Source organism: Helianthus annuus, chromosome 1 (assembly GCF_002127325.2).
Source record: "Helianthus annuus cultivar XRQ/B chromosome 1, HanXRQr2.0-SUNRISE, whole genome shotgun sequence".
Taxonomy (NCBI): domain Eukaryota; kingdom Viridiplantae; phylum Streptophyta; class Magnoliopsida; order Asterales; family Asteraceae; genus Helianthus; species Helianthus annuus.
The window spans coordinates 57,570,031-57,589,703 of NC_035433.2; the positions used below are offsets into that span (position 1 = coordinate 57,570,031).

Genomic DNA, 19,673 nt, shown 5'->3' on the forward strand with positions numbered 1-19,673 from the left:
GCTCCACCAACTGTTATGTCAATGTAATGATCATAACCCTGATCCTTACTACTACCAGATTCTTCCTGACCAAAAAGAGCTGTGTTGCCAAATGAATAGTCATCTACGACTTTTCTAGACTCTTGTAACTTCTTTTTCTGGTCCAACTCCCTTTCATAGGTCAGGAGTCTACCATGAAGCTGGGTTAGGGTTAGATCTTTTAACCCAACAGAATTCCTGGTTACAAAAGCAATTGTGTCCCATTTATCAGGAAGTGACCTAAGAAACCTGCTATTTTGTGTTGCATTAGCAAATTCAACCTTAACAAGTTTTAGTTCACTTATGAGACAACTGAATCGCTCAAACTGTTGTGTTAATGATTCACCCTTAATGTGACAAAAGGTTTCATATTGTTGGTTTAAAATTTCCCTGTTATTTTCAATCACTTCTTCAGTCCCCCAAACTGTTCCTTCAGTGCATCCCACAATTCCTTGGCATTGTTACAGTGTAACAGCCCAACATAGATCTCATTAGGTAGTGCAGATGCAACGATGCTAAATGCCTTGGCATCCAGTTCAATTTTCTGAAAATCCTGTTCAGTATAGTTCTCTATTTTCTTAGGAACCATAACCTTTAGATCCTCAGCACTTGGCACCATTGGAACATGTGGTCCAAAGATAACCGACTTCCAACATCCAGTGTTTTGTTGAGCTAGGATGTGACCCATCCTTCGCTCCAAGATGTTGTATTCAGATCTCTTCAACATAGGTGGTTTGAAGAGTGAACTGATGTTGTTATTAACATCCTGTGATTGTGACGTCATTCTCGTTGTTTTTCAGGTACTGAATAATCAACTTTGTATGTGATTAGTCCTTACTCTGTTTTACAACGAAACGAACAATTAAAAGTATCAACGATGTTGAGCTGAACTTTTACGTCAAAATGATTGTTAGATCAAATTTGACTGTCCAATCTCTGATACCAATTGTTAGGATCTGAGTTTGATAAGATTATGTTTGTTTAACTAAAATGAAGATGAATGATAAACAATTGCAGCGGAATTATATGAATAAACTTTCAACACAATCAAAGAGAGAACAATTTTCAGCAAACATGTTTATAATAGAATCGGATGATTGTATTTGATTACAATAAACAAAACTATTGCATGCATGCATAAAGTCTCCCCCTCAGCCTGAGCTCACAATGGTTTGTTCGTACAGAATGACTTGGTGAAGAAAGAGCTAATAGAACAGTACAGGGTACTGTTCTATTTATAGTACAGAACAAACCACTGAAGCATCTTTGCTGACGTCACCATGAAAGTGACATCTAACCTCCTAACAACTTACAACTACTGCCTATTACAAACACTGCTAGACCAAACTACTGATTACATTAATACAAATAAATAAACTAAACTACTGCTTCTCATTCCACTGGTATACTCCTAGCAGTGCTTTGCTTCATCAGCAGTACTTGAACCATGACAGTAGATTGAGCATCAGTGCTTAGTCTTCAACAGTCTTTAGGTCTTCATCAGTTGTTGAAGATCAGCAGTTGTCTGTGAAGGGCAGTACTAGGAAGTCATCAGATGTTAGGCCACATTCAAGGAGGAAGACTGATGCAAACAACTGCTTATTCTGAATCCACTGATCTGATCCAGTTTTGGCTTTATCAACTGTTCCTTTGGTAGGGTTCAATCCCAACAGTAACTTTTGGAGTTTTTTAATAATACGTGATTAAAGGAAATTATTATAGTTTTGGTGTTTGGCGTTTTATAAGTAATTAGAGAAATAATTTATTTTGTTTGCGGAAAATTAGATAACAAACCACGGAAAATGACACCAAAAAAATAGAAAAGAAAAAAATTAAAAATCCTAATCCAATTTCTCATCCAAATCTTCACAGCCATCAGTTTCTTCTTCTTGAAGTTTTTATCCCCAGAACCTTTGAATTCCTTAGATAGATGCCAATTTCCTACACAGCTGAAACGTCCGGCTCTAGACGAAGCTGATCATTCAGTAAAACATGGCGTTTTGTTTTTTGGTGTGATCTATTGTTGTTGATTGTTGAAGTGGTTTTGTGGATGGTTGGAGACATAGATCGATGTCGTATGTGTGGATGCTTTTTTCTGGGTGTGATTGTGAGTGGGTTTTTCACTTGGTTGATCTTTGGTCATCATCTTCATATTCATCCCACTCTTCATGATTAATAATGGAGTCCAAAATTGCATTTACATTATCATCGGTCTCTTCTTCTCATCCAAACCTTCTTCAAGAACAAAGCATACAAAATGACATATCATTGTCATCAGTCTCTTTTTCTTGAAGATTTTTCCATCTCATTCAGCAAAATCTTATTGAGTTAACCCCTCATTTAAGAATCCATTCAGTGAAACTTTATGGAGAATAAAACTGAATCTCCAAGAAACGACGTTTGCCATCTGTGGTTTTTCTTTTAACTTTTCCTGGCGTTTTAAAGTAAATGGTATTTAGTAAAACATGACGTTTGTTTTTTGTGTGATCAATTGAAGGTCCTGAGACGTTGTTTGTATAAGATGTTTTTCGCGCGTAGTTTAGGTAGGCATTTATTATAATAAATGTTAGTAATAAAGTATCCGTCGTTTCAGTTACTGTGTTGTAGTTACTGTTTGTTCAGCTTTATCTGTTAAGGCTGTAAGACGTCCAATCTTTAAGTTTGGCATTTTGTATTTAATGACGTTTTAGATAAAGATGATAAAATACAAATAACTAACTTTTGGTGTCTGGCGTCTGTGGCATTTTGGCGTATTATAACTAATTAGAGAAATAAAGTATTTCATTATTGGAAAAGTACATAACAAACACAGAAAATATTATACAAAAGAAAAAAGAAAAGAAAAGAAGAAAAAATTAAAACTCCTCGTCAGAAGGGATTTCGTCTGAGAAGTATCCATCGCTCCCCTCGTCTTCTTATTCGGATTCTTCTTCCAGTTTCTCATCAAAGTCATCACTTTCACTTTCATCGGCCTCTTGTTCATGAATATTTTGAACCCTCAATTTGAACACGTCATGCAACAACTCCAGTTTTCCTGTCATGTCTGTGTTCAAACATATTGTGTTGTATAACTCCTCTAGGAACCCAAGACTCTGTTTGGTCATGATGTTTTAAAGCATGTAGTCTTCCTGCTCCCCGTTGTCACATACAACAGTCACCATCTCAGTGTCTTCATCAAAACGCCATGATCGGATGACTAGGTCCATTTTTGCATTTGCCTTGTTCGGTCCAAATTTTCTGGTTAATCTTCTTATAACTGTATGTGTTTTATCACATTGGTTATTAAGAGGGACGCCAAATGCTAGGATCCCTGATGTGCGTAAAATACAACATATAAATTATATCAAACAAGGCGTAAAATCAACAATTTTTTCGTACTAGTGTTGGAAAAAGCATGTTTCTTTATTTACTTTTAATTTATAGGATCAAAAGTGATTAAACGAACAAAAGGAACAAACTAACAGCAGAAACCAACATAAACACAAAGAAGAAGGATTGACACGACTTGCCGAAGCCCCCATCCACATCCAAACTAACAAAAATAACAAAACAGATGCTTAGGCACGGGGACGTGCCCACCAGGCATGGGGTCGTGCCCACCAGGCATGGGGTCGTGCTCAGTCAAGGTTCCCTGCAGAAAAAGACAACAGCAAAAGACAAACCAGACAAACGAACATGGGGTCGTGCCAACTCAACATGGGTCGTGGTCAACTCTAAGATTGGCAGAATCTGAGATAGTACAGCAAGTACATTCACCACGGGCCGTGCCGTTGACACACGGGGCCATGTTAGTACAAGACCTAACATCTGCAGTTAATGAAGGGAGAGAAAATGAAGGCCACGGGGTCGTGCCAGGTGGGCACGGGGCCGTGTGAGCACTCTGATTTCAGCTATAAATAGGGGTGTTTGGTTTCATTCCAACTCATCCCTTGGTAAACCACTTCTCTCATACTTTCCACCAGTCCACCACCACTACAACACCGACACCCACCACCATCATCCATCTTTCATCTTTTAGAGTGTGTAGTAGTCTCGGGATCCAAGATCGATCGTAAGAGTTCTTGTCAAACAAATGTCATGCTTGGCTAAATCTCTTACATCACTTGGTGAAGACGAATCTTTTATGTATTACTTTTGATTTCTAATCTTTGGCAAATTTTTATTTGGGTATGTATTAATGACTTTAGTAACTAGTTTTCAATATTAAAGGTGAATTTTACTTAATCATTTCTTCATGTTTTGTTGATTCACTCATTCGTGTCTTTACGGTCTATATAAAGCACGTTAACTGCCTGGAAGGGGGTTAGAAGGGTGTTTGGGTAAAGTTCTTGACTCGTTCAGTGTATAGATCCTGCAAGGACCTGATTCAAGCTTAGTAGGACTTCCCTTGAGGCAGATAACATCAAATCGGGGGACGTAAGAACCGCTTGTAATCCCTTATCTATAAACTACTATTAAAACATTAAACTAAACTTGTGGGACTGTATCCTTGCTGACTCAGACCAATAGGTTAAGGGTAACGCTACCTGGAAGCGGGCGTACCACTTTTCGCATTAATAACTTACTTAATTGTCTTTCAATAATCCGACCTTGCGGGACTGCATCCCAGCTGACTCAGACCAATAGGTTGAGGGTAACGCTGCTTGGAAGGGAGCCTACTATTATAACTTAAAGATAATCTCTTAAAAAGCCCAAAGTGGGTAAATCATCAAAGAATACATAAAAGAGAAATTCGAACCAAGTGATTCTTTCTTATCTATTTGTTTTCCTTATATTTTACATTTTTATTTTTTTTAGTTTATCTTTTAAAACTTTCAAAACTTTTTATCAAAATTTGGTTAGATTAAATGTTAACGATAAGCCGGTACTAAAAGCTCTTGTGTCCTTGGACGACCTCGGTATCTTACCATCACCATACTATGTTCGTGATGGGTGCACTTGCCCTAACGTGTGTAGAGTGATAGTATTATATCGTGTTTTATAAATTTAAAGTTTGATTCGCGAGTAAAAAGTGCTTAAAATATAACTAAACATTTACCCACACCCGCACACGTCAAGTTTTTGGTGCTGTTTCCGGGGACACAAGGATTTTGAGAAAGCTTAAAATTAACGGCCTAATCATTTTTATCTTTTCTTTTTAAGTTTTTCCTCCTTTTTTCTCCCAATTTTCTACTTTCTGCAGTAATAACACGGGGCCGTGTTTGATCAACATGGGCTGTATCAAACCTACAGTATCTGGGAAGAGCTGATTTCTTGTTACTGGAACAGAGACACGGGGCTGTGTTACAGGAGCACGGGGTCGTGTCAAACTTACAGTATCTGGGAACTTGAAAACAGAGACTTTTTTCTGGACAACACGAGGTCGTGCCAACACCAGCACAGGGTCATGCTACTCTTCTAACCGGGCTTTTTTTTGTTTTTGTTTGCAGAAAATCACATAATTCTGTATAATTCACAGGAGATACAGTCTGGTGCATGACCTCCACCTCCGACAAAGACATAGAAGTGCCACTTGACGAACCCGAGCGCTTTTCAAGAAAAAGATTTCAAGCTAAAAACCGACAAAAAACCTCGACCCAAGACCCCCTATGGCGGATCAACGCACTCTCATGGATTACCTACGGCCTACGGTCGGTAATCTTGGAGCCGCTATTAACCCTCCTAATGTCGATGCCAATAACTTTGAGCTTCGACCACACTTAATCCAAATGCTCCAAAATTCCGCCACTTTTCATGGCCTATCCGATGAAGATCCCTATTTACATATTACCAACGTTTTGGGGAAAAGATATTTATCTTCGTACAAAATTTACACCAACGCGTAAAAAAAACTTGCATCAGTCAAAACTACCCACTCGACAATTTTTTTTTTACTTTTTTTTACTGATGTGTTTATAATATTTTCATCTACGTTTGTGAAACAAAAATTGACCCAACTCGCACGGGAAGAAGGAATTCTCACGGTTCTCACAACTCGTGGTGGTTCTCATTTGAACCGAGCCTATACACACACACACACACACATACACATATATATAGGGGACCGCTAAAATGAAAACCACCTCCAGTTGTAAGAACCGCGAGAACCACTCTTGACCAATCAGAATATGCCAACTTAAATGGTATATTGGTCATTTACCCCCAAGTGTCAAATCTTTCATCTCTCTCCTCTGTCTTTCTATAATTAAAGTTGCAGACAAAAACATTATCTCTCATCATCTCCTTATTATCATCTTCTCTCCAACTCTCTCTCTCTCTCTCTCTCTCTTACACACAAATCAAGCAAACAAAAAACAAATCAAGCACACAAAAAAGATCATTGATCAGTGGTGGGTACAAACCCCACCGGAAGACAACCAGCGACAACCCAAGAGACGGGACAGCCGGCGACCGGGTTCCTCCTGCGACACCTGAAGACTGCCGGCGACAACCCAAGAGACGAGACAGCCGGCCACCCTGTCGTGGTGGTCCGGCAATAGTGATGACGGATACAAGCACACCCACCCGATTCGAGAGAGAGAGAGAGAGAGAGAGACGCGTCGGAGGGGGGATACATCGACGGACGGCGGCATTGGTTCGCCGATCGGAGTAGCGGCGGAGGTGGGTCGAAGCTCCGGCAGCCCGTGTAAGTTCCTTTTTTTTTGAAGTCCGATGATGATGGTGATGATGTTCAGACTCTCGGTCTTATTTTTCAGATTTAAGTTGCTTTTTTTTGAAGTTTTTTCAGATTTAAGTTGAAGATGATGCTCAGATTTAAGTTGCTTTTTTTGAAGTTTTTTCAGATTGAAGTCCGATGATGACGGTGATGATGCTTTTTTTGAAGTTTTTTCAGATCTTGTTTTTCAGATGAAGTTTTTCATGTTTGGGTTCAGGTTTGGTTGAAGATTTGTTCATATGTTGATCAGATTCAAGTACGTGTTTCAAGTGTTCGTTTCGTGTCAACGGCGATTTTGGTTCGGGTTAGTTTCAAGTCAGACTTCGGGTTTGGTTCGGTCAAAGCTGGTCAACGAGAGGTTGTCACAATACATGTAGGGCCTAAAGTAGGGTCGTTTCGGATCACGGGCCGATTTTATCGGGTCAAAACGTTGACTAGGCTCGGCGTTTTTATATATTGCGTTTATATTGTTGAAAATTGTTGAGTTTTTAAAAGATAACGACAACTTGAGTCGTCGGCTTATTCCAAAAACAGAGCGTTTTTCGTAAAACGTAAATAGTTTAACATAAAATGTAAAACGTAAAACGTAAAAAGTTTAGCGTAAAACGTAAAAACGTAAAACGTAAAAAGTAAAACGTAAAACGTAAAAAGTTTAACGTAAAACGTAAAACGCAAAAAGGTTAACGTAAAAACGTAAAACGTAAAAAGTTTAACGTAAAAGGTAAAACGTAAAAAGTTTAACATAAAATGTAAAACGTAAAAACGTAAAATGTAAAACGCAAAAAACGTTAACGTAAAAACGTAAAAACGTAAAACGTAAAAAGTTTAACGTAAAATGTAAAACGTAGAAAGTTTAACGTAAAACGTAAAGTTTTTAACGTAAAACGTAAAAAAGTTTAACGTAAAACGCAAAAACGTTAACGTAAAACGTAAGAAGTTTAACGTAAAATGTAAAACGTAGAAAGTTTAACGTAAAACGTAAAGTTTTTAACGTAAAAATTAAAATGTAAAAAGGTAAACGTAAAAACATAAAACGTAAAATGTAAAAAGTATAAAAAATCATTTAAAAAATTCTGAATTTAAATATGTTTTTAATAAAAAAAATGTTTAAAAAATTAAACTAATATAATAATACACAAAAGTAATAAAAAACAATAAATACAAAAAGACAAAATAAAGTAATTTTACCAAACTAACCTTTTGGATTAAAATATTAAAGACATAATAAGACAAAACGTATTTAATATTAATTTTAGTAACTTTTAATCTCATCCATCCATCTTGTTGATCTAATGGCTAAAAAGTGGTTCTCTCGGTTCTTACAACTGGAGTTGGTTTTCATTTTAGCGCTCCCATATATATATATATATATATATATATATATATATATATATATATATAGGGAGAAGATCATGCGAGAACCACCTCTTATTGTGAGAACCGCGAGAACCAATGTGAACACACCAAAAATGCCTAAAAATAGCTAAAAATCACATAAAAAAAAATTTTTTGATTTTTTTAATATTTTTTAGGTTAAAATCGCTACTTTTCGAATCAAAAAAAAAAAAAAAATTTTTAATTTTTTTTTTTTTAAAAAAAAATTTTTTTTTTTTGCTTCGAAAAGTAGCGATTTTAACCTAAAAAATATTAAAAAAATCAAAAAAAATTTTTTAGATTTTTTTTTTGATTTTTTTAGATTTTTTTAGATTTTTTTTAGATTTTTTTAGGTTTTTTGGGGGTTTAGTTTTTAGCATTTTAGCTTGGGTGGGGGGGGGGGGGGGGGTTAGGTTTTTGGGGGTGGGGGAGGGGGGTTTAGGTTTTTGGGGGGGGTGGGGGGTGGGGGTTAGGTTTTTTTTAGTTTTTTTTAGGTTTTTTTAGGTTTTTTTTAGCTTGGGGGGGGGGGGGTTTAGGTTTTTTTTTGGGGGGGGGGGGGGGGGTTAGGTTTTTTTTTGGGGGGGGGGGGGGTTTAGGTTTTTGGGGGGGGGGGGGTGGGGGTTAGGTTTTTTTTAGGTTTTTTTAGGTTTTTTTAGGTTTTTTTAGCTTGGGGGGGGTTAGGTTTTGGGGGGGGGGGGGTTAGGTTTTTTTTGGGTGGGGGGGGGGGTGGGGGTTTAGGTTTTTGGGGGGGGGGGGTTGGGGGTTAGGTTTTTTTAGGTTTTTTTTAGGTTTTTTAGCTATTTTAGGTTGTGTTCACATTGGTTCTCAAGGTTCTCACAATAAGGGTGGTTCTCGCATGAGCTCCTCCCTATATATATATATATATATATATATATATATAGGCTGGTTAACGTCCAATACCATTTTTATCGTGTGACACGTACGCAAACATCTCAACCGCACATTTGATGTAATATGTGTCTTCAATTGAATGCGATGACACAATAGTAATTAACTTTGCATAATTACGCACATTATAATACATAAGTATGCACGTTATTTACATAATTACGCATGGGTTGAGTTAAACCCTAATTACGCACGTTATTTGCATAATTATGTATGGGTTTGTTCAACTCTAATTACGCACGTTATTTGAATAATTATGCATATTATATTAATGGTCGTGTATCGTTACACGTTAAGAGTATTTCGTATTTAAACCTTTCAGTGTATATGTATACATAATTAGATATGCGTGTGTGCATATTACTCTTTTTGTTTAACAGAAATAGATTATTTAATTGATATTCTATTTTTTCTATTATTAATAATTAGAAAGAAAAGTTAAAAACATCTTGTAGTACATTTTGTTGGTACATAAAATTCATTTTTATTTTAATAATAAAAACACAAACATATAATATGGAAATATCCGTATAAAGCACGTTGTGATTATGTGTATTTGACCAATTACTAAAATAATTGCATATATTATTTGCCAACTTTTTGAAAACTACTTCAGAATGTTTATGACCCTTTACATAATCGTTTTATAGGCTGATGGTATCTTTAGAGTGGAATAAGGTTTTAAGGCTGATAGGTTTTGGGTTCGATTCTCATAAGGGGATTTTCTTATATTTATTGGGTTTCCTTCTGAATTGGTGTATAGGCATTACGCCTAGTGGAGATGGATATAATCGAGTGATTTCGTTAGTAATACGATCATACTTTAGTGGTCCGTCAGTGATTTACAATTTCCATTAAAAAATTTTAATAGTGAGATTTCGTTTTTTATAATGCACAACTGTTAAAAGTTGATTGGTGAAAATGATCAAGCCCACTATGACTAAACATTAATTGACATGAAAATATAACATATATTCTTTTACAACTTTCTTAATGAATGACTATGTCGTTACTAAATATTAATTGACATGACAATATAAAATATATTCTTTTACAACTTTCTTAATGAAAATTTCGTTTTGTTTAAAACTAAAAACCCTTGTGCTACTACTAAAAATAATCTTTACTGATAAATAATTTCCAACTGATTGTTTGTATCTTGCATCTTGACGAGGAATCTATCATTTTGTGAAAATCCTTTGATTTTAGTGATCACCATAAAAATCTATATGTGATGCCGAAAACAAAGGATCTAGTAAGATTTCAGGACATCATAGATACTTGTCTCCTAAAATCCTAACTATTGAATAATAAAAATTTGTATATATTAATTTGTGACAATTAATTTTCTTTTTTAAACATTGAGTATTAACCAAAAGGAAATGAGTCATCATACATAATGTCCATAGAAGACACGTAAAAACCGGAAAAGTTTTCAAAAGGTTGGCAACTAAAAAAACAACTGAACAAGGATTTGCCAAACCTTTTGCTATTGCTTGTAGATACAAAATCACTTTTATACATATTTTATGTGAAAGTTGGTTTCATTAACTAACACAAAACAAACCCGACATACTCAAACATATGAAACCGATAAAAAAAATATTATATGAAAAGTTTAATGGGGATCAATGGAATTTTCTTTGTAAAAGGCCACTTTTCTTTAAAAGAAAAAAAAAAACTCGAGTTCTAGTTGGTTAGAAGAAAAATCGAACATCGGATATAAATTACATTCTATTTAGATACATGTTAAAAAAAATTAAAAAAAATAAAAAAACTATTTGTAACCTAAAGAAATACGAGGGATGTTCCAGAACCAAATTTTCTATTACTTACATGTTTCTTTGATTATGATCTTGTTATGATCAAGGTTGTTCGAGTGATGAGTGATCGATGTAGTCAATACCGATGTTATGTGACACTAATAACTTTTTTTAAACTATCTTGTATTTGGTACTTATTTTTGTTATATATGTATCTGACTCCCGGGTGACATATGTTCACAACATAAAATTTTGGATTAACCAGTGATTATAATCGGCAATATGGGCATCAAGATACGCATTTAGAAATCATGTTTCGGGTAACAAATAATTTAATGAGTGTATATGTTGTCTTAAAAATGCTTGTTGCAAACTGAATAATCATAAGAAAGATTGCTGTTCTTATCAATAGGACAGTCAAAACACGCATCCAAAAATACCCATTAATTAAAAAACGTTAATTGGGTCCAAATTTGTTAGGTTTGCATGGTGAAATACTATACATAAAAAAAGACAACTTTGACAACTACATCATGCATCATGCATCATATCTCATTCCTCTTTATAAAGCCCTCAAACACCTCTCTTTTCTCATTGGTTCCAAACACCATCTCCTTTCTTAACACAACCTCCTTCCCTTTGTCACCACCACCACTGCCACCAACCGTCGCCAACCGCTACCAACCGCCAACATGCTTAAACATCCTAATCTTGTTATCAAGATTCTCCTAGCCCTCATATTAAGCTACACTTTTGACAAAAACAAAATCTCTTCTACAACATATCTTCCCAACCATGAAACCACCACTTATTTAATGAAAGAGTTAAAACTAGATGGTGAACTTAGTTTCCATAACATCCACCATGCATCAAAAGATTTTGGCAACCGATACAGCTTCCTCCCACGAGCCGTTCTATACCCTAAATCAGTTTCTGATATCTCAAATCTAGTAAACTATATATTCCAAATGGGACCAACATCCGAGTTAACCATTGCACCACGTGGTCACGGTCACTCACTCGAAGGTCAAGCCCAAGCTCATCAAGGGGTGGTCGTAAACATGGAATCACTCGCGAAATCTCAAGAAATGAAATTTCATGTTGATGGGAAGAACACGAATACACCTTTTGTTGATGTTTCGGGTGGTGAACTTTGGATTAATATTTTGCGCGAGAGTTTAAAATATGGGTTTGCCCCGAAATCTTGGACAGATTATCTTCATTTAACCGTTGGTGGTACTTTGTCTAATGCCGGGATTAGTGGTCAAGCTTTTCGACATGGACCTCAGATCAATAATGTCCACCAGTTACAAGTTGTTACAGGTACTTCCATAAAACATTATACTTATGTCAGTTGATTTTTCTTATTATTTTTTAGAAGATTTTGCTCAAAAGTTTGGAAAGATGTGGCAATTGGCAATGCCATGATGACAAACTAACAACATTGTCATATTTATATATTGTATACTTTATTTGGGGACCAATTAAAGAGAAAGTACAAGTATAGTTTTTGGAACAAATGACTGAATGAGTATTATTTGAAAAAGACTACTCTTGAAGGGTATGATGGTAAATTCAATAAAAATATCATTAATAAGTATTTATTTATTTTTGAACTTATATTTTTTTAGGGACAGGAGAAGTAGTAACATGTACAAAAGAAATGAATTCTGATCTATATCATAGTGTTCTTGGAGGACTTGGGCAATTTGGGATCATTACGCGAGCTCATATTTCGCTTGAACCCGCCCCGGAAATGGTAAAAAGATTATAAATTTCAGTTTTTGATCTTAATATCAAATATGGGTTGTGTAAATCTTTGATCTGATCTCTTGATTTTGATAATCTTGACCAGGTCAAATGGATTAAAGTTCTTTACTTGGATTTTGCTACATTTACAAAGGATCAAGAACAACTAATATCATCCAACAATTCATTTGATTATGTTGAAGGGTTTGTTTTGATTAACAGAACCGGGCTCCTAAATAATTGGAGATCATCTTTTAAGAATAAAGATCCAGTTCGAGCTAGACGATTTGTTTCCGAAGGAAAAACCATTTTCTGCCTGGAAATCGCCAAGTATTATAAGCAGGAAGATGTTCATACCATTGATCAGGTGATTTTATAGAAATATAAGAGATAGATTTCAATGACAATGGACTAGTCGGGCGAGTTGGGTCATGGGTCAAATGGATATTTTTAATACGGGTCAAAACTGGTCGGGTTTGTTGAGTTGCTAGGGAACACTTAAAGTCCAAATTTTTAGTACGGATCAAAACATGTTAAAAATACACTTTAGAGAAATTTTCAACCCATTTGACTCGTTTTCATATAGGCCATTTTTCATTATATCATTTTGACTCGTCAGAGATAAAACAATCCGAGTCAACAATTATTAAGTAAAGGGGTCGTAATGGCTACCTCTAATAATATCCATTAAGTTTAATCTTTGTAAATAATAATTGTATTCAAATATGATTACATAATAACATTATTTTACTAAAATTGTTTTTTATATATGCAGAAAATTGAAAGCTTGTTATCAAAATTGAACTACAACGAATTCACACTCTTTATATCAGAAGTGTCCTATGTGGATTTTTTGGACAGAGTTCATGTTTCTGAGTTGAAACTGCAAGAAAAAGGATTGTGGGATGTACCTCATCCATGGTTAAATCTTCTTGTTCCCAAAAGCAAAATACACCAATTTGCTAATGAAGTTTTTGGGAAAATTCTAACCGATACTAGCAATGGACCGATACTCATCTACCCCGTTGACAAGTCAAGGTAATACACAATCACATAATCAAAATTTTAAACATGTTGTAATCAAGTTGTAAACGTGTTAAACGGGTACGATCGTCTTAATAAATGGGTAATATAAGTCGGAAACAACGAGTATGGTTGATGTGTTTAAATGAACGTGTTAAACAAATCAACTTGAACATGACCCATTTAATAAAACACGTTAAACAGGTCAAGCTGAACACAACCCATTTATTAAACGAGTTAGATATGACAACCCAGAACCTGATTATTTTTCTTTCTTGTTGCGGGTTGTATCACAAATCGCCACCCTTATAAATATAATAGTGAAAATTGTTTTCAAAACTTTTGGACTTCATTTGAGGTTAAATGTTGGTTGCTTGTGTACTTTGTTGTAGGTGGAACACTAAAACATCAATGGTGACACCAAAAGAGAATGTGTTCTACTTAGTGGCATTTCTATCATCAGCAATGCCATCTTCAACAGGGACAGACAGCTTAGAAAACATCCTAAGCCAAAACAAAAGGATTCTACAAGTATGCGAAACGGCTAACCTCGAAACCAAACAGTATTTGCCACATTACAACACACAAGAAGAGTGGAAAAAACATTTTGGTAGTCAATGGGAAGTTTTTGTTAGAAGGAAATTTAGGTATGACCCTTTGGCAATATTAACTCCTGGCCAGAGGATATTTCAAAAAGCAATTAATTCTTTATGATAATATTTATCTCTTGTATGTATGAAGGCATAAGAAGCTATTAATTGATTACATTGTACATATTAATTAGAAACATGTTGTGATTTCCACTAGATCAGTTGTAACAATGGAAAATATATGATATATAACATGGTAATTTCCATTTGTGGTAGTTATTATGGTTGTGTTGGAGCATATATCCATTGGGATGTCGTTCCTTGTCATCTCGAGCTTAGAATTAGCAAACATCAAGAAAATTGGAGTCTTGAGGTTGGAGTCTCAAGGACCCTATTCGATTAAGTAAGGAGAGCGAGAAGCCAGGACCGTGAGAACCTTCAAGGTCGGTTGCGAGGGTTGGCCTGAGCCATGTGCAAGGTGGGTAACTGCACATGGCCCACTCTCCAGGAGATAAAGTTTTTAATCTAAAACCTACTAAAAAATAGTAAAACAATATAGTCTATTTAGTTTTGGCCAATTTAGGGGCCCATTTATTGTCTTATTACTAATATTTCTAATATATAAGTTTATTTTTATGGGCCAGTTTTTTCTACTTGAGTCGAGTCAGCTCGTAAACTTCAATTCAAGATAGAAGTTGAGCTCAAATTTGATTTGTAATCAACGCAAGCCAACTCGTGACTGAGAAAGTTGGCTTTTAAATTGCATGTTTATATCAGCCAAGTAGCTTGATCCAAATCAGCTCGAGCTGAAGTAGGAACAAGTTTTTACTAAATTAATTATAAGCGAATTGCAAACAATGAGTTGAACAGTGGTGTGCACTTGGGAGAGAAAAGGTACATACCCAATGGACCTAATATAATATCTATTAACTTAGAACACTAACCCAATTATGAGCCCAGGTCAAAAGCTCTAGATTATGAGCCCAAGCAAAAGTAGAGTTAAGTTCACTTAAAAATAAAATAAACGTACGAATTGAAAGAAAGTCAAAAAAAGTGGTGGTGTCATTTTGGTAATTATCACCAACTTCAAAATTACTCTAGTAGAGTAATTTTGAGCTTCTGTAAAGTAATTTTGTAAATGTTCAGGTAGAGTAATTTTGGTCGTGTAGGGTAATTATCAAAATTACACTAAACCCCCCCCCCACCCCCAAAAACCTAAAAAAAACCTAAACCATTGTAAATGTCCATGTAGAGTAATTTTGGTCGTGTAGGGTAATTATCAAAATTACACTAACCCCCTCCCCCCCCCCCCCCCCCACCCCCCAAAAACCTAAAAAAAACCTAAACCACCCCCCACCCCCAAAAACCTAAAAAAACCTAAACCCCCCCTCCCCCAACTAAAAGCTAAAAACTAAACCATAAAGCTAAACCCCATAACTAAATGCTAACAAAATTACTCTGCAAGACATTTTCCAAAATTACTCTACTAGAGTAATTTGATAATTACCCTATATTTCCCAAAATTACTCTACAGATGCTCAAAATTACTCTACAGATACTCAAAATTACTATACAAGACACTTTTTGCTTTTTCCCCAGTTATTTTGAAGTTGCTCATAATTACCAAAATGACACCGCCACTTTTTGTTTTTTCCCTCAATGCATACGTTTCGTACATTAATATTATTTTTATTTGATCCTTTACCAACAAAATAATCTAATCTACAATAGATTGCAACTTGCAACAAAATAACAACAATAATATCTCAATCTAAACTGAAAATAATTTAATTTAACTGTATTTATAAAAAAAATAATAATAATAATAACAATTCAAGCTAGTTCACCGCCAATAGTTTTCACAAATCACAAGAATTTCTCAAGTGCGTGTTCTTTTCGAAAAACATAAATATTAATAGGCATATGTGTTTAAAATATCAAATTAAGGAAGTATGTAGCGGTGAGGTATGTAGTTTGGCATTTTTCGACATGTGGCATTCACGTCATTAAGGCCTGAAAATAAGGTAAAATGGAGCAGTGGGAGACATGTGAAATTAATAGATTTGAAATTGGAAAAAAAAATTGATTGGTTAAACACAAAACTCAATCTCTCTCTCTCTCTATCTCTCTCTCTCTCTATCTCTATCTCTCTCTAGCTCATGGCTACAACGAGGGAAGGCCACAATTTGCATTACACGAGTTCAAGGGGCGATGGTGGCTTCATGGTGGTCTCGTTGGCCGAACCACGAGTCACTCCGCTCGGTCTAACTTGAATTATTGAATGAATAAATTTGTATTCATTCGGTTTATGTTTTGCATAGGAGTTGTTCCTGGAAGAAAATATTTGGTGGGTTCTTGTGCAATTGTAGTGAAGTACAGGGTCTAATGTTGGTTGCCAGAAATATATATTAGGCTTCTCTATGTGCATGAGAGTTAAACTAGAAGGTTGACCCACGCGCGTTGCGCCGCGGCCAACGAAATTGACATGTTGTTGATCAGATTCACATTTACAATTTGTTAAAGATATTTTTGTCGGTTAAGTCTGTATTACTATCTTATACAAATAAGTAATTCACCAAATCATCTCAATACAATTAATGGTATCATAATTACTACGTTACATGACTTGTATCAATATAAATAACCTATCGTATTAAGTTCCCCGCATTGTGGCGGGGGCGTAAAACCGTGACAAGTTGTAAGTCCCGTCTCATTTTAAACACAATCATAATACTAGATACGCATTATATATATATATATATATATATAATACGACCCTTCAAAAATTTTGTCAAGTTAATGTTCATACAAGATTTAAGTATTCAAAATATAATAACAAGCGTTTACAACTTTCATTTTTAAACTAAACAAACAAAAGATATCGCGGAAGCTTCATTTGATATGTGTTCGATTCCCTTCTTTGCTTGATCGACACCCGGATGTTAGCTACATTCAATTAACATCAAAAACCAACTTAAAAGTTAGCTTTGATAACTTATAAACAAGTTCCTTAGTCAAACTGATACGCGCAAAATGCAACATATAAATTATATCAATTGTGGCCTAAAACTAACCCTTTTTTACTACTAATGTTGGAAAAAGTGTGCTTTTGTCTTCCTTTTGTACTTTCAGGATTAAATGAACTCAAATTAACAAAAGAAGCAAAAAGACAGCAAAATCTAACATAAAAATACAAGAAAAGAGACAAAAGTGGATTGCCCGCCCCCTCGACAGGATCCTCCCAAGCAAAACAAAGAAGACAGAAGACTGAACACGCCCCGTGCTCAGCGAGCACGGGGCCGTGCCCAAGAAGCAGCAGAAAAGACAAACCTATAGAAGCTTTTATTGCCCACCATGGGGTCGTGCCCAGTGGACACGGGGGCGTGGTCAGAGTACTGCAGGCGCATTTATTGTAATTACGAATTACAATTAATGAAGAGAGAGAGTGTCAGACGGACACGGGGCCGTGCCCAGGCTTCTGTTCAGCCTATAAATAGGAGTGCTTGGAGCCATTTCAACTCATCCCTTGACACACCACCTCTCTCACACTTCACCCACCACCCACCACCATCACAACACCATCATCCACCACCATCATCTATTGGCCATCATAGAGTGTGTGAGTCGTCTCGGGATCCAAGATTGATCGTAAGAGTTCTTGACAATCAAAGGCCATGTTTGCCTAAGTCTCTTACATCACTTGGTGAAGACAAGTGTCTAGTGTAATACTTTTTATTTTTAATCTTTTGCACTTTTTATTTGGTTTTGTATTAATGACTTTAATAACTAGTTTCTTATGTTGAAGGTGATTCTTCCTTATCGTTTGTCCGTGGTGTCTTGACATTATTTTACTGTCTATATAAAATAAAAGATTTTCACCATTCATATCTCCACGGTCTATATGGAGGTATGTTGGCTACCTGGTCGGGGGTTAAGGGAACGGTTTGGTAAGAGTCTTGCCCTTGTTCAGCGTTTAGAGGTCCTGCAAGGGACCTGGGTCAAATTTAGTAGGATCTCCTTCAATACCCAAAGGTATTGGATGGCGGGGATCCAAACTCTTTGACCCCCTCATAAGTTAAACTACTATTAATACTATAACCCGACTACTTAGGACTGTATCCCTGCTGACTCAGACTACTTAGTCGAGGGTAACGTCACCTTCAAAAGAGGGGCCTACCATAATTTGCATTAATAACTTAATTAATTATCTTTCAATAATCCGACCCTTTAGGATTGTATCCTTGCTGACTCAAACTACTGGGTTGAGGGTAGCGTCACCTTCAAAAGAGGGGCCTACTACAATAACTAGGATAATCTCTTAAACAAGTGCAAAAGTGCGAAAATAATCAAAGGTTACACTATACACGAGTCGGATCCAAGTGATTCATCTTGTCTATCTGTTTTTATTTTTATTTAGATTTTTCAGCATTTAGTTAGTTTTATTTTCTTAGTTTTAAAATCTTTTCTAACATTTTGATTTGATTAGACGTTGAGGATAAACCGGTACTAAAAGCTCTTGTGTCCTTGGACGACCTCGGTATCTTACCAACACTATACTACGTCCACGATGGGTGCACTTGCCCATATGTGTGTTTAGTGTTAGTAAATATCGTATTTTATAAATTTAAAACTTGGCTAAAAAGTGTAAAAATGGCTTAAAATATATACCTAAAACATATACACACTTGCACGCATCAAGTTTTTGGCGCCGTTGCCGGGGACACGAGGATTTTAAGAAAGTTAGGAATCAACGGCCTAATCATTTTTTTTTATTTTTCTTTTTATTCTTTTAGGATTTTTCTAGTTTTTCAGCTTCTACAGAGCTCAGCACGGGCCGTACCTGGTCGGACACGGGCCGTGCCCAGCAGTGTTACTGGCAGTTTTTAGTTTTCCGAGTTACAGAAGGCTGACCACGGGGCCGTGTCGGTGCAACACGGGGCCTTTTCCAACTCACCAGTAACAGCGATCTGGAAAACAATCACTGTAACTCCGACCACGGGTCGTGTTCACTGAGCACGGGGTCGTGGTGAACCTTCTGACCAACATTCTTTTCCATTTTTGTTGCAGGACTTGGAACCAGACGCCACCTCTACGTAGTGTATGAGCTTCAGTTCTAATAAAGACATAAAAGAACCTCTAGAAGAACCCGAACGCTTTCTCAGAAAAAGACTAAAAGCTAAAAACCAAGAGAAGGTTTCGGGGAACCCACTTCCAATGGCGGACCAACGTACCCTCATGGATTATCTACGACCCACCGTAGGTAATCTCGGCGCTGCTATCAATGCACCGAATGTTGAAGCCAATAACTTCGAACTTCGGCCGCATTTGATACAGATGTTTCAAAACTCTGCAACCTTCCATGGGCTTGCGGACGAGGATCCCCATCTACATACTACTAATTTCTTAGAAATATGTGATACCTTTCGGATCAATGGAGCATCAAATAACGCCATCCGCCTCCGAATGTTTCCTTTTTCACTAAAAGACCGAGCAAAGGCTTGGCTTAACGCCCTCCCAGCTGGATCGGTAAACACCTGGGATGAACTAGCCCAAAAATTTCTATATAAGTATTTCCCTCCCGCTAAAACGGCT

General features: G+C 36.2%; 1 protein-coding gene across 1 annotated transcript; it reads left to right on the forward strand.

Annotated features, from left to right (window-relative positions):
* The first annotated feature begins 11,328 nt into the window (after positions 1-11,328).
* On the forward strand, positions 11,329-14,349 carry LOC110867135 (cytokinin dehydrogenase 6). The gene is made up of 5 exons (XM_022116274.2): positions 11,329-12,042; positions 12,351-12,478; positions 12,575-12,835; positions 13,244-13,506; positions 13,884-14,349. Exons 1-5 carry the CDS (start codon positions 11,412-11,414, stop codon positions 14,203-14,205), a joined length of 1,605 nt encoding a protein of 534 aa, XP_021971966.1. The 5' UTR covers positions 11,329-11,411; the 3' UTR covers positions 14,206-14,349.
* Positions 14,350-19,673: the final 5,324 nt, after the last annotated feature.

Coding starts and splice junctions, on each gene's coding strand:
- LOC110867135 (XM_022116274.2), top strand. CDS start 11,412: ATGCTTAAACATCCTAATCTTGTTATCAAGATTCTCCTAGCCCTCATA. Junction 12,043..12,350: donor CCAGTTACAAGTTGTTACAG/GTACTTCCATAA, acceptor ATATTTTTTTAG/GGACAGGAGAAGTAGTAACA. Junction 12,836..13,243: donor ATGTTCATACCATTGATCAG/GTGATTTTATAG, acceptor TTATATATGCAG/AAAATTGAAAGCTTGTTATC.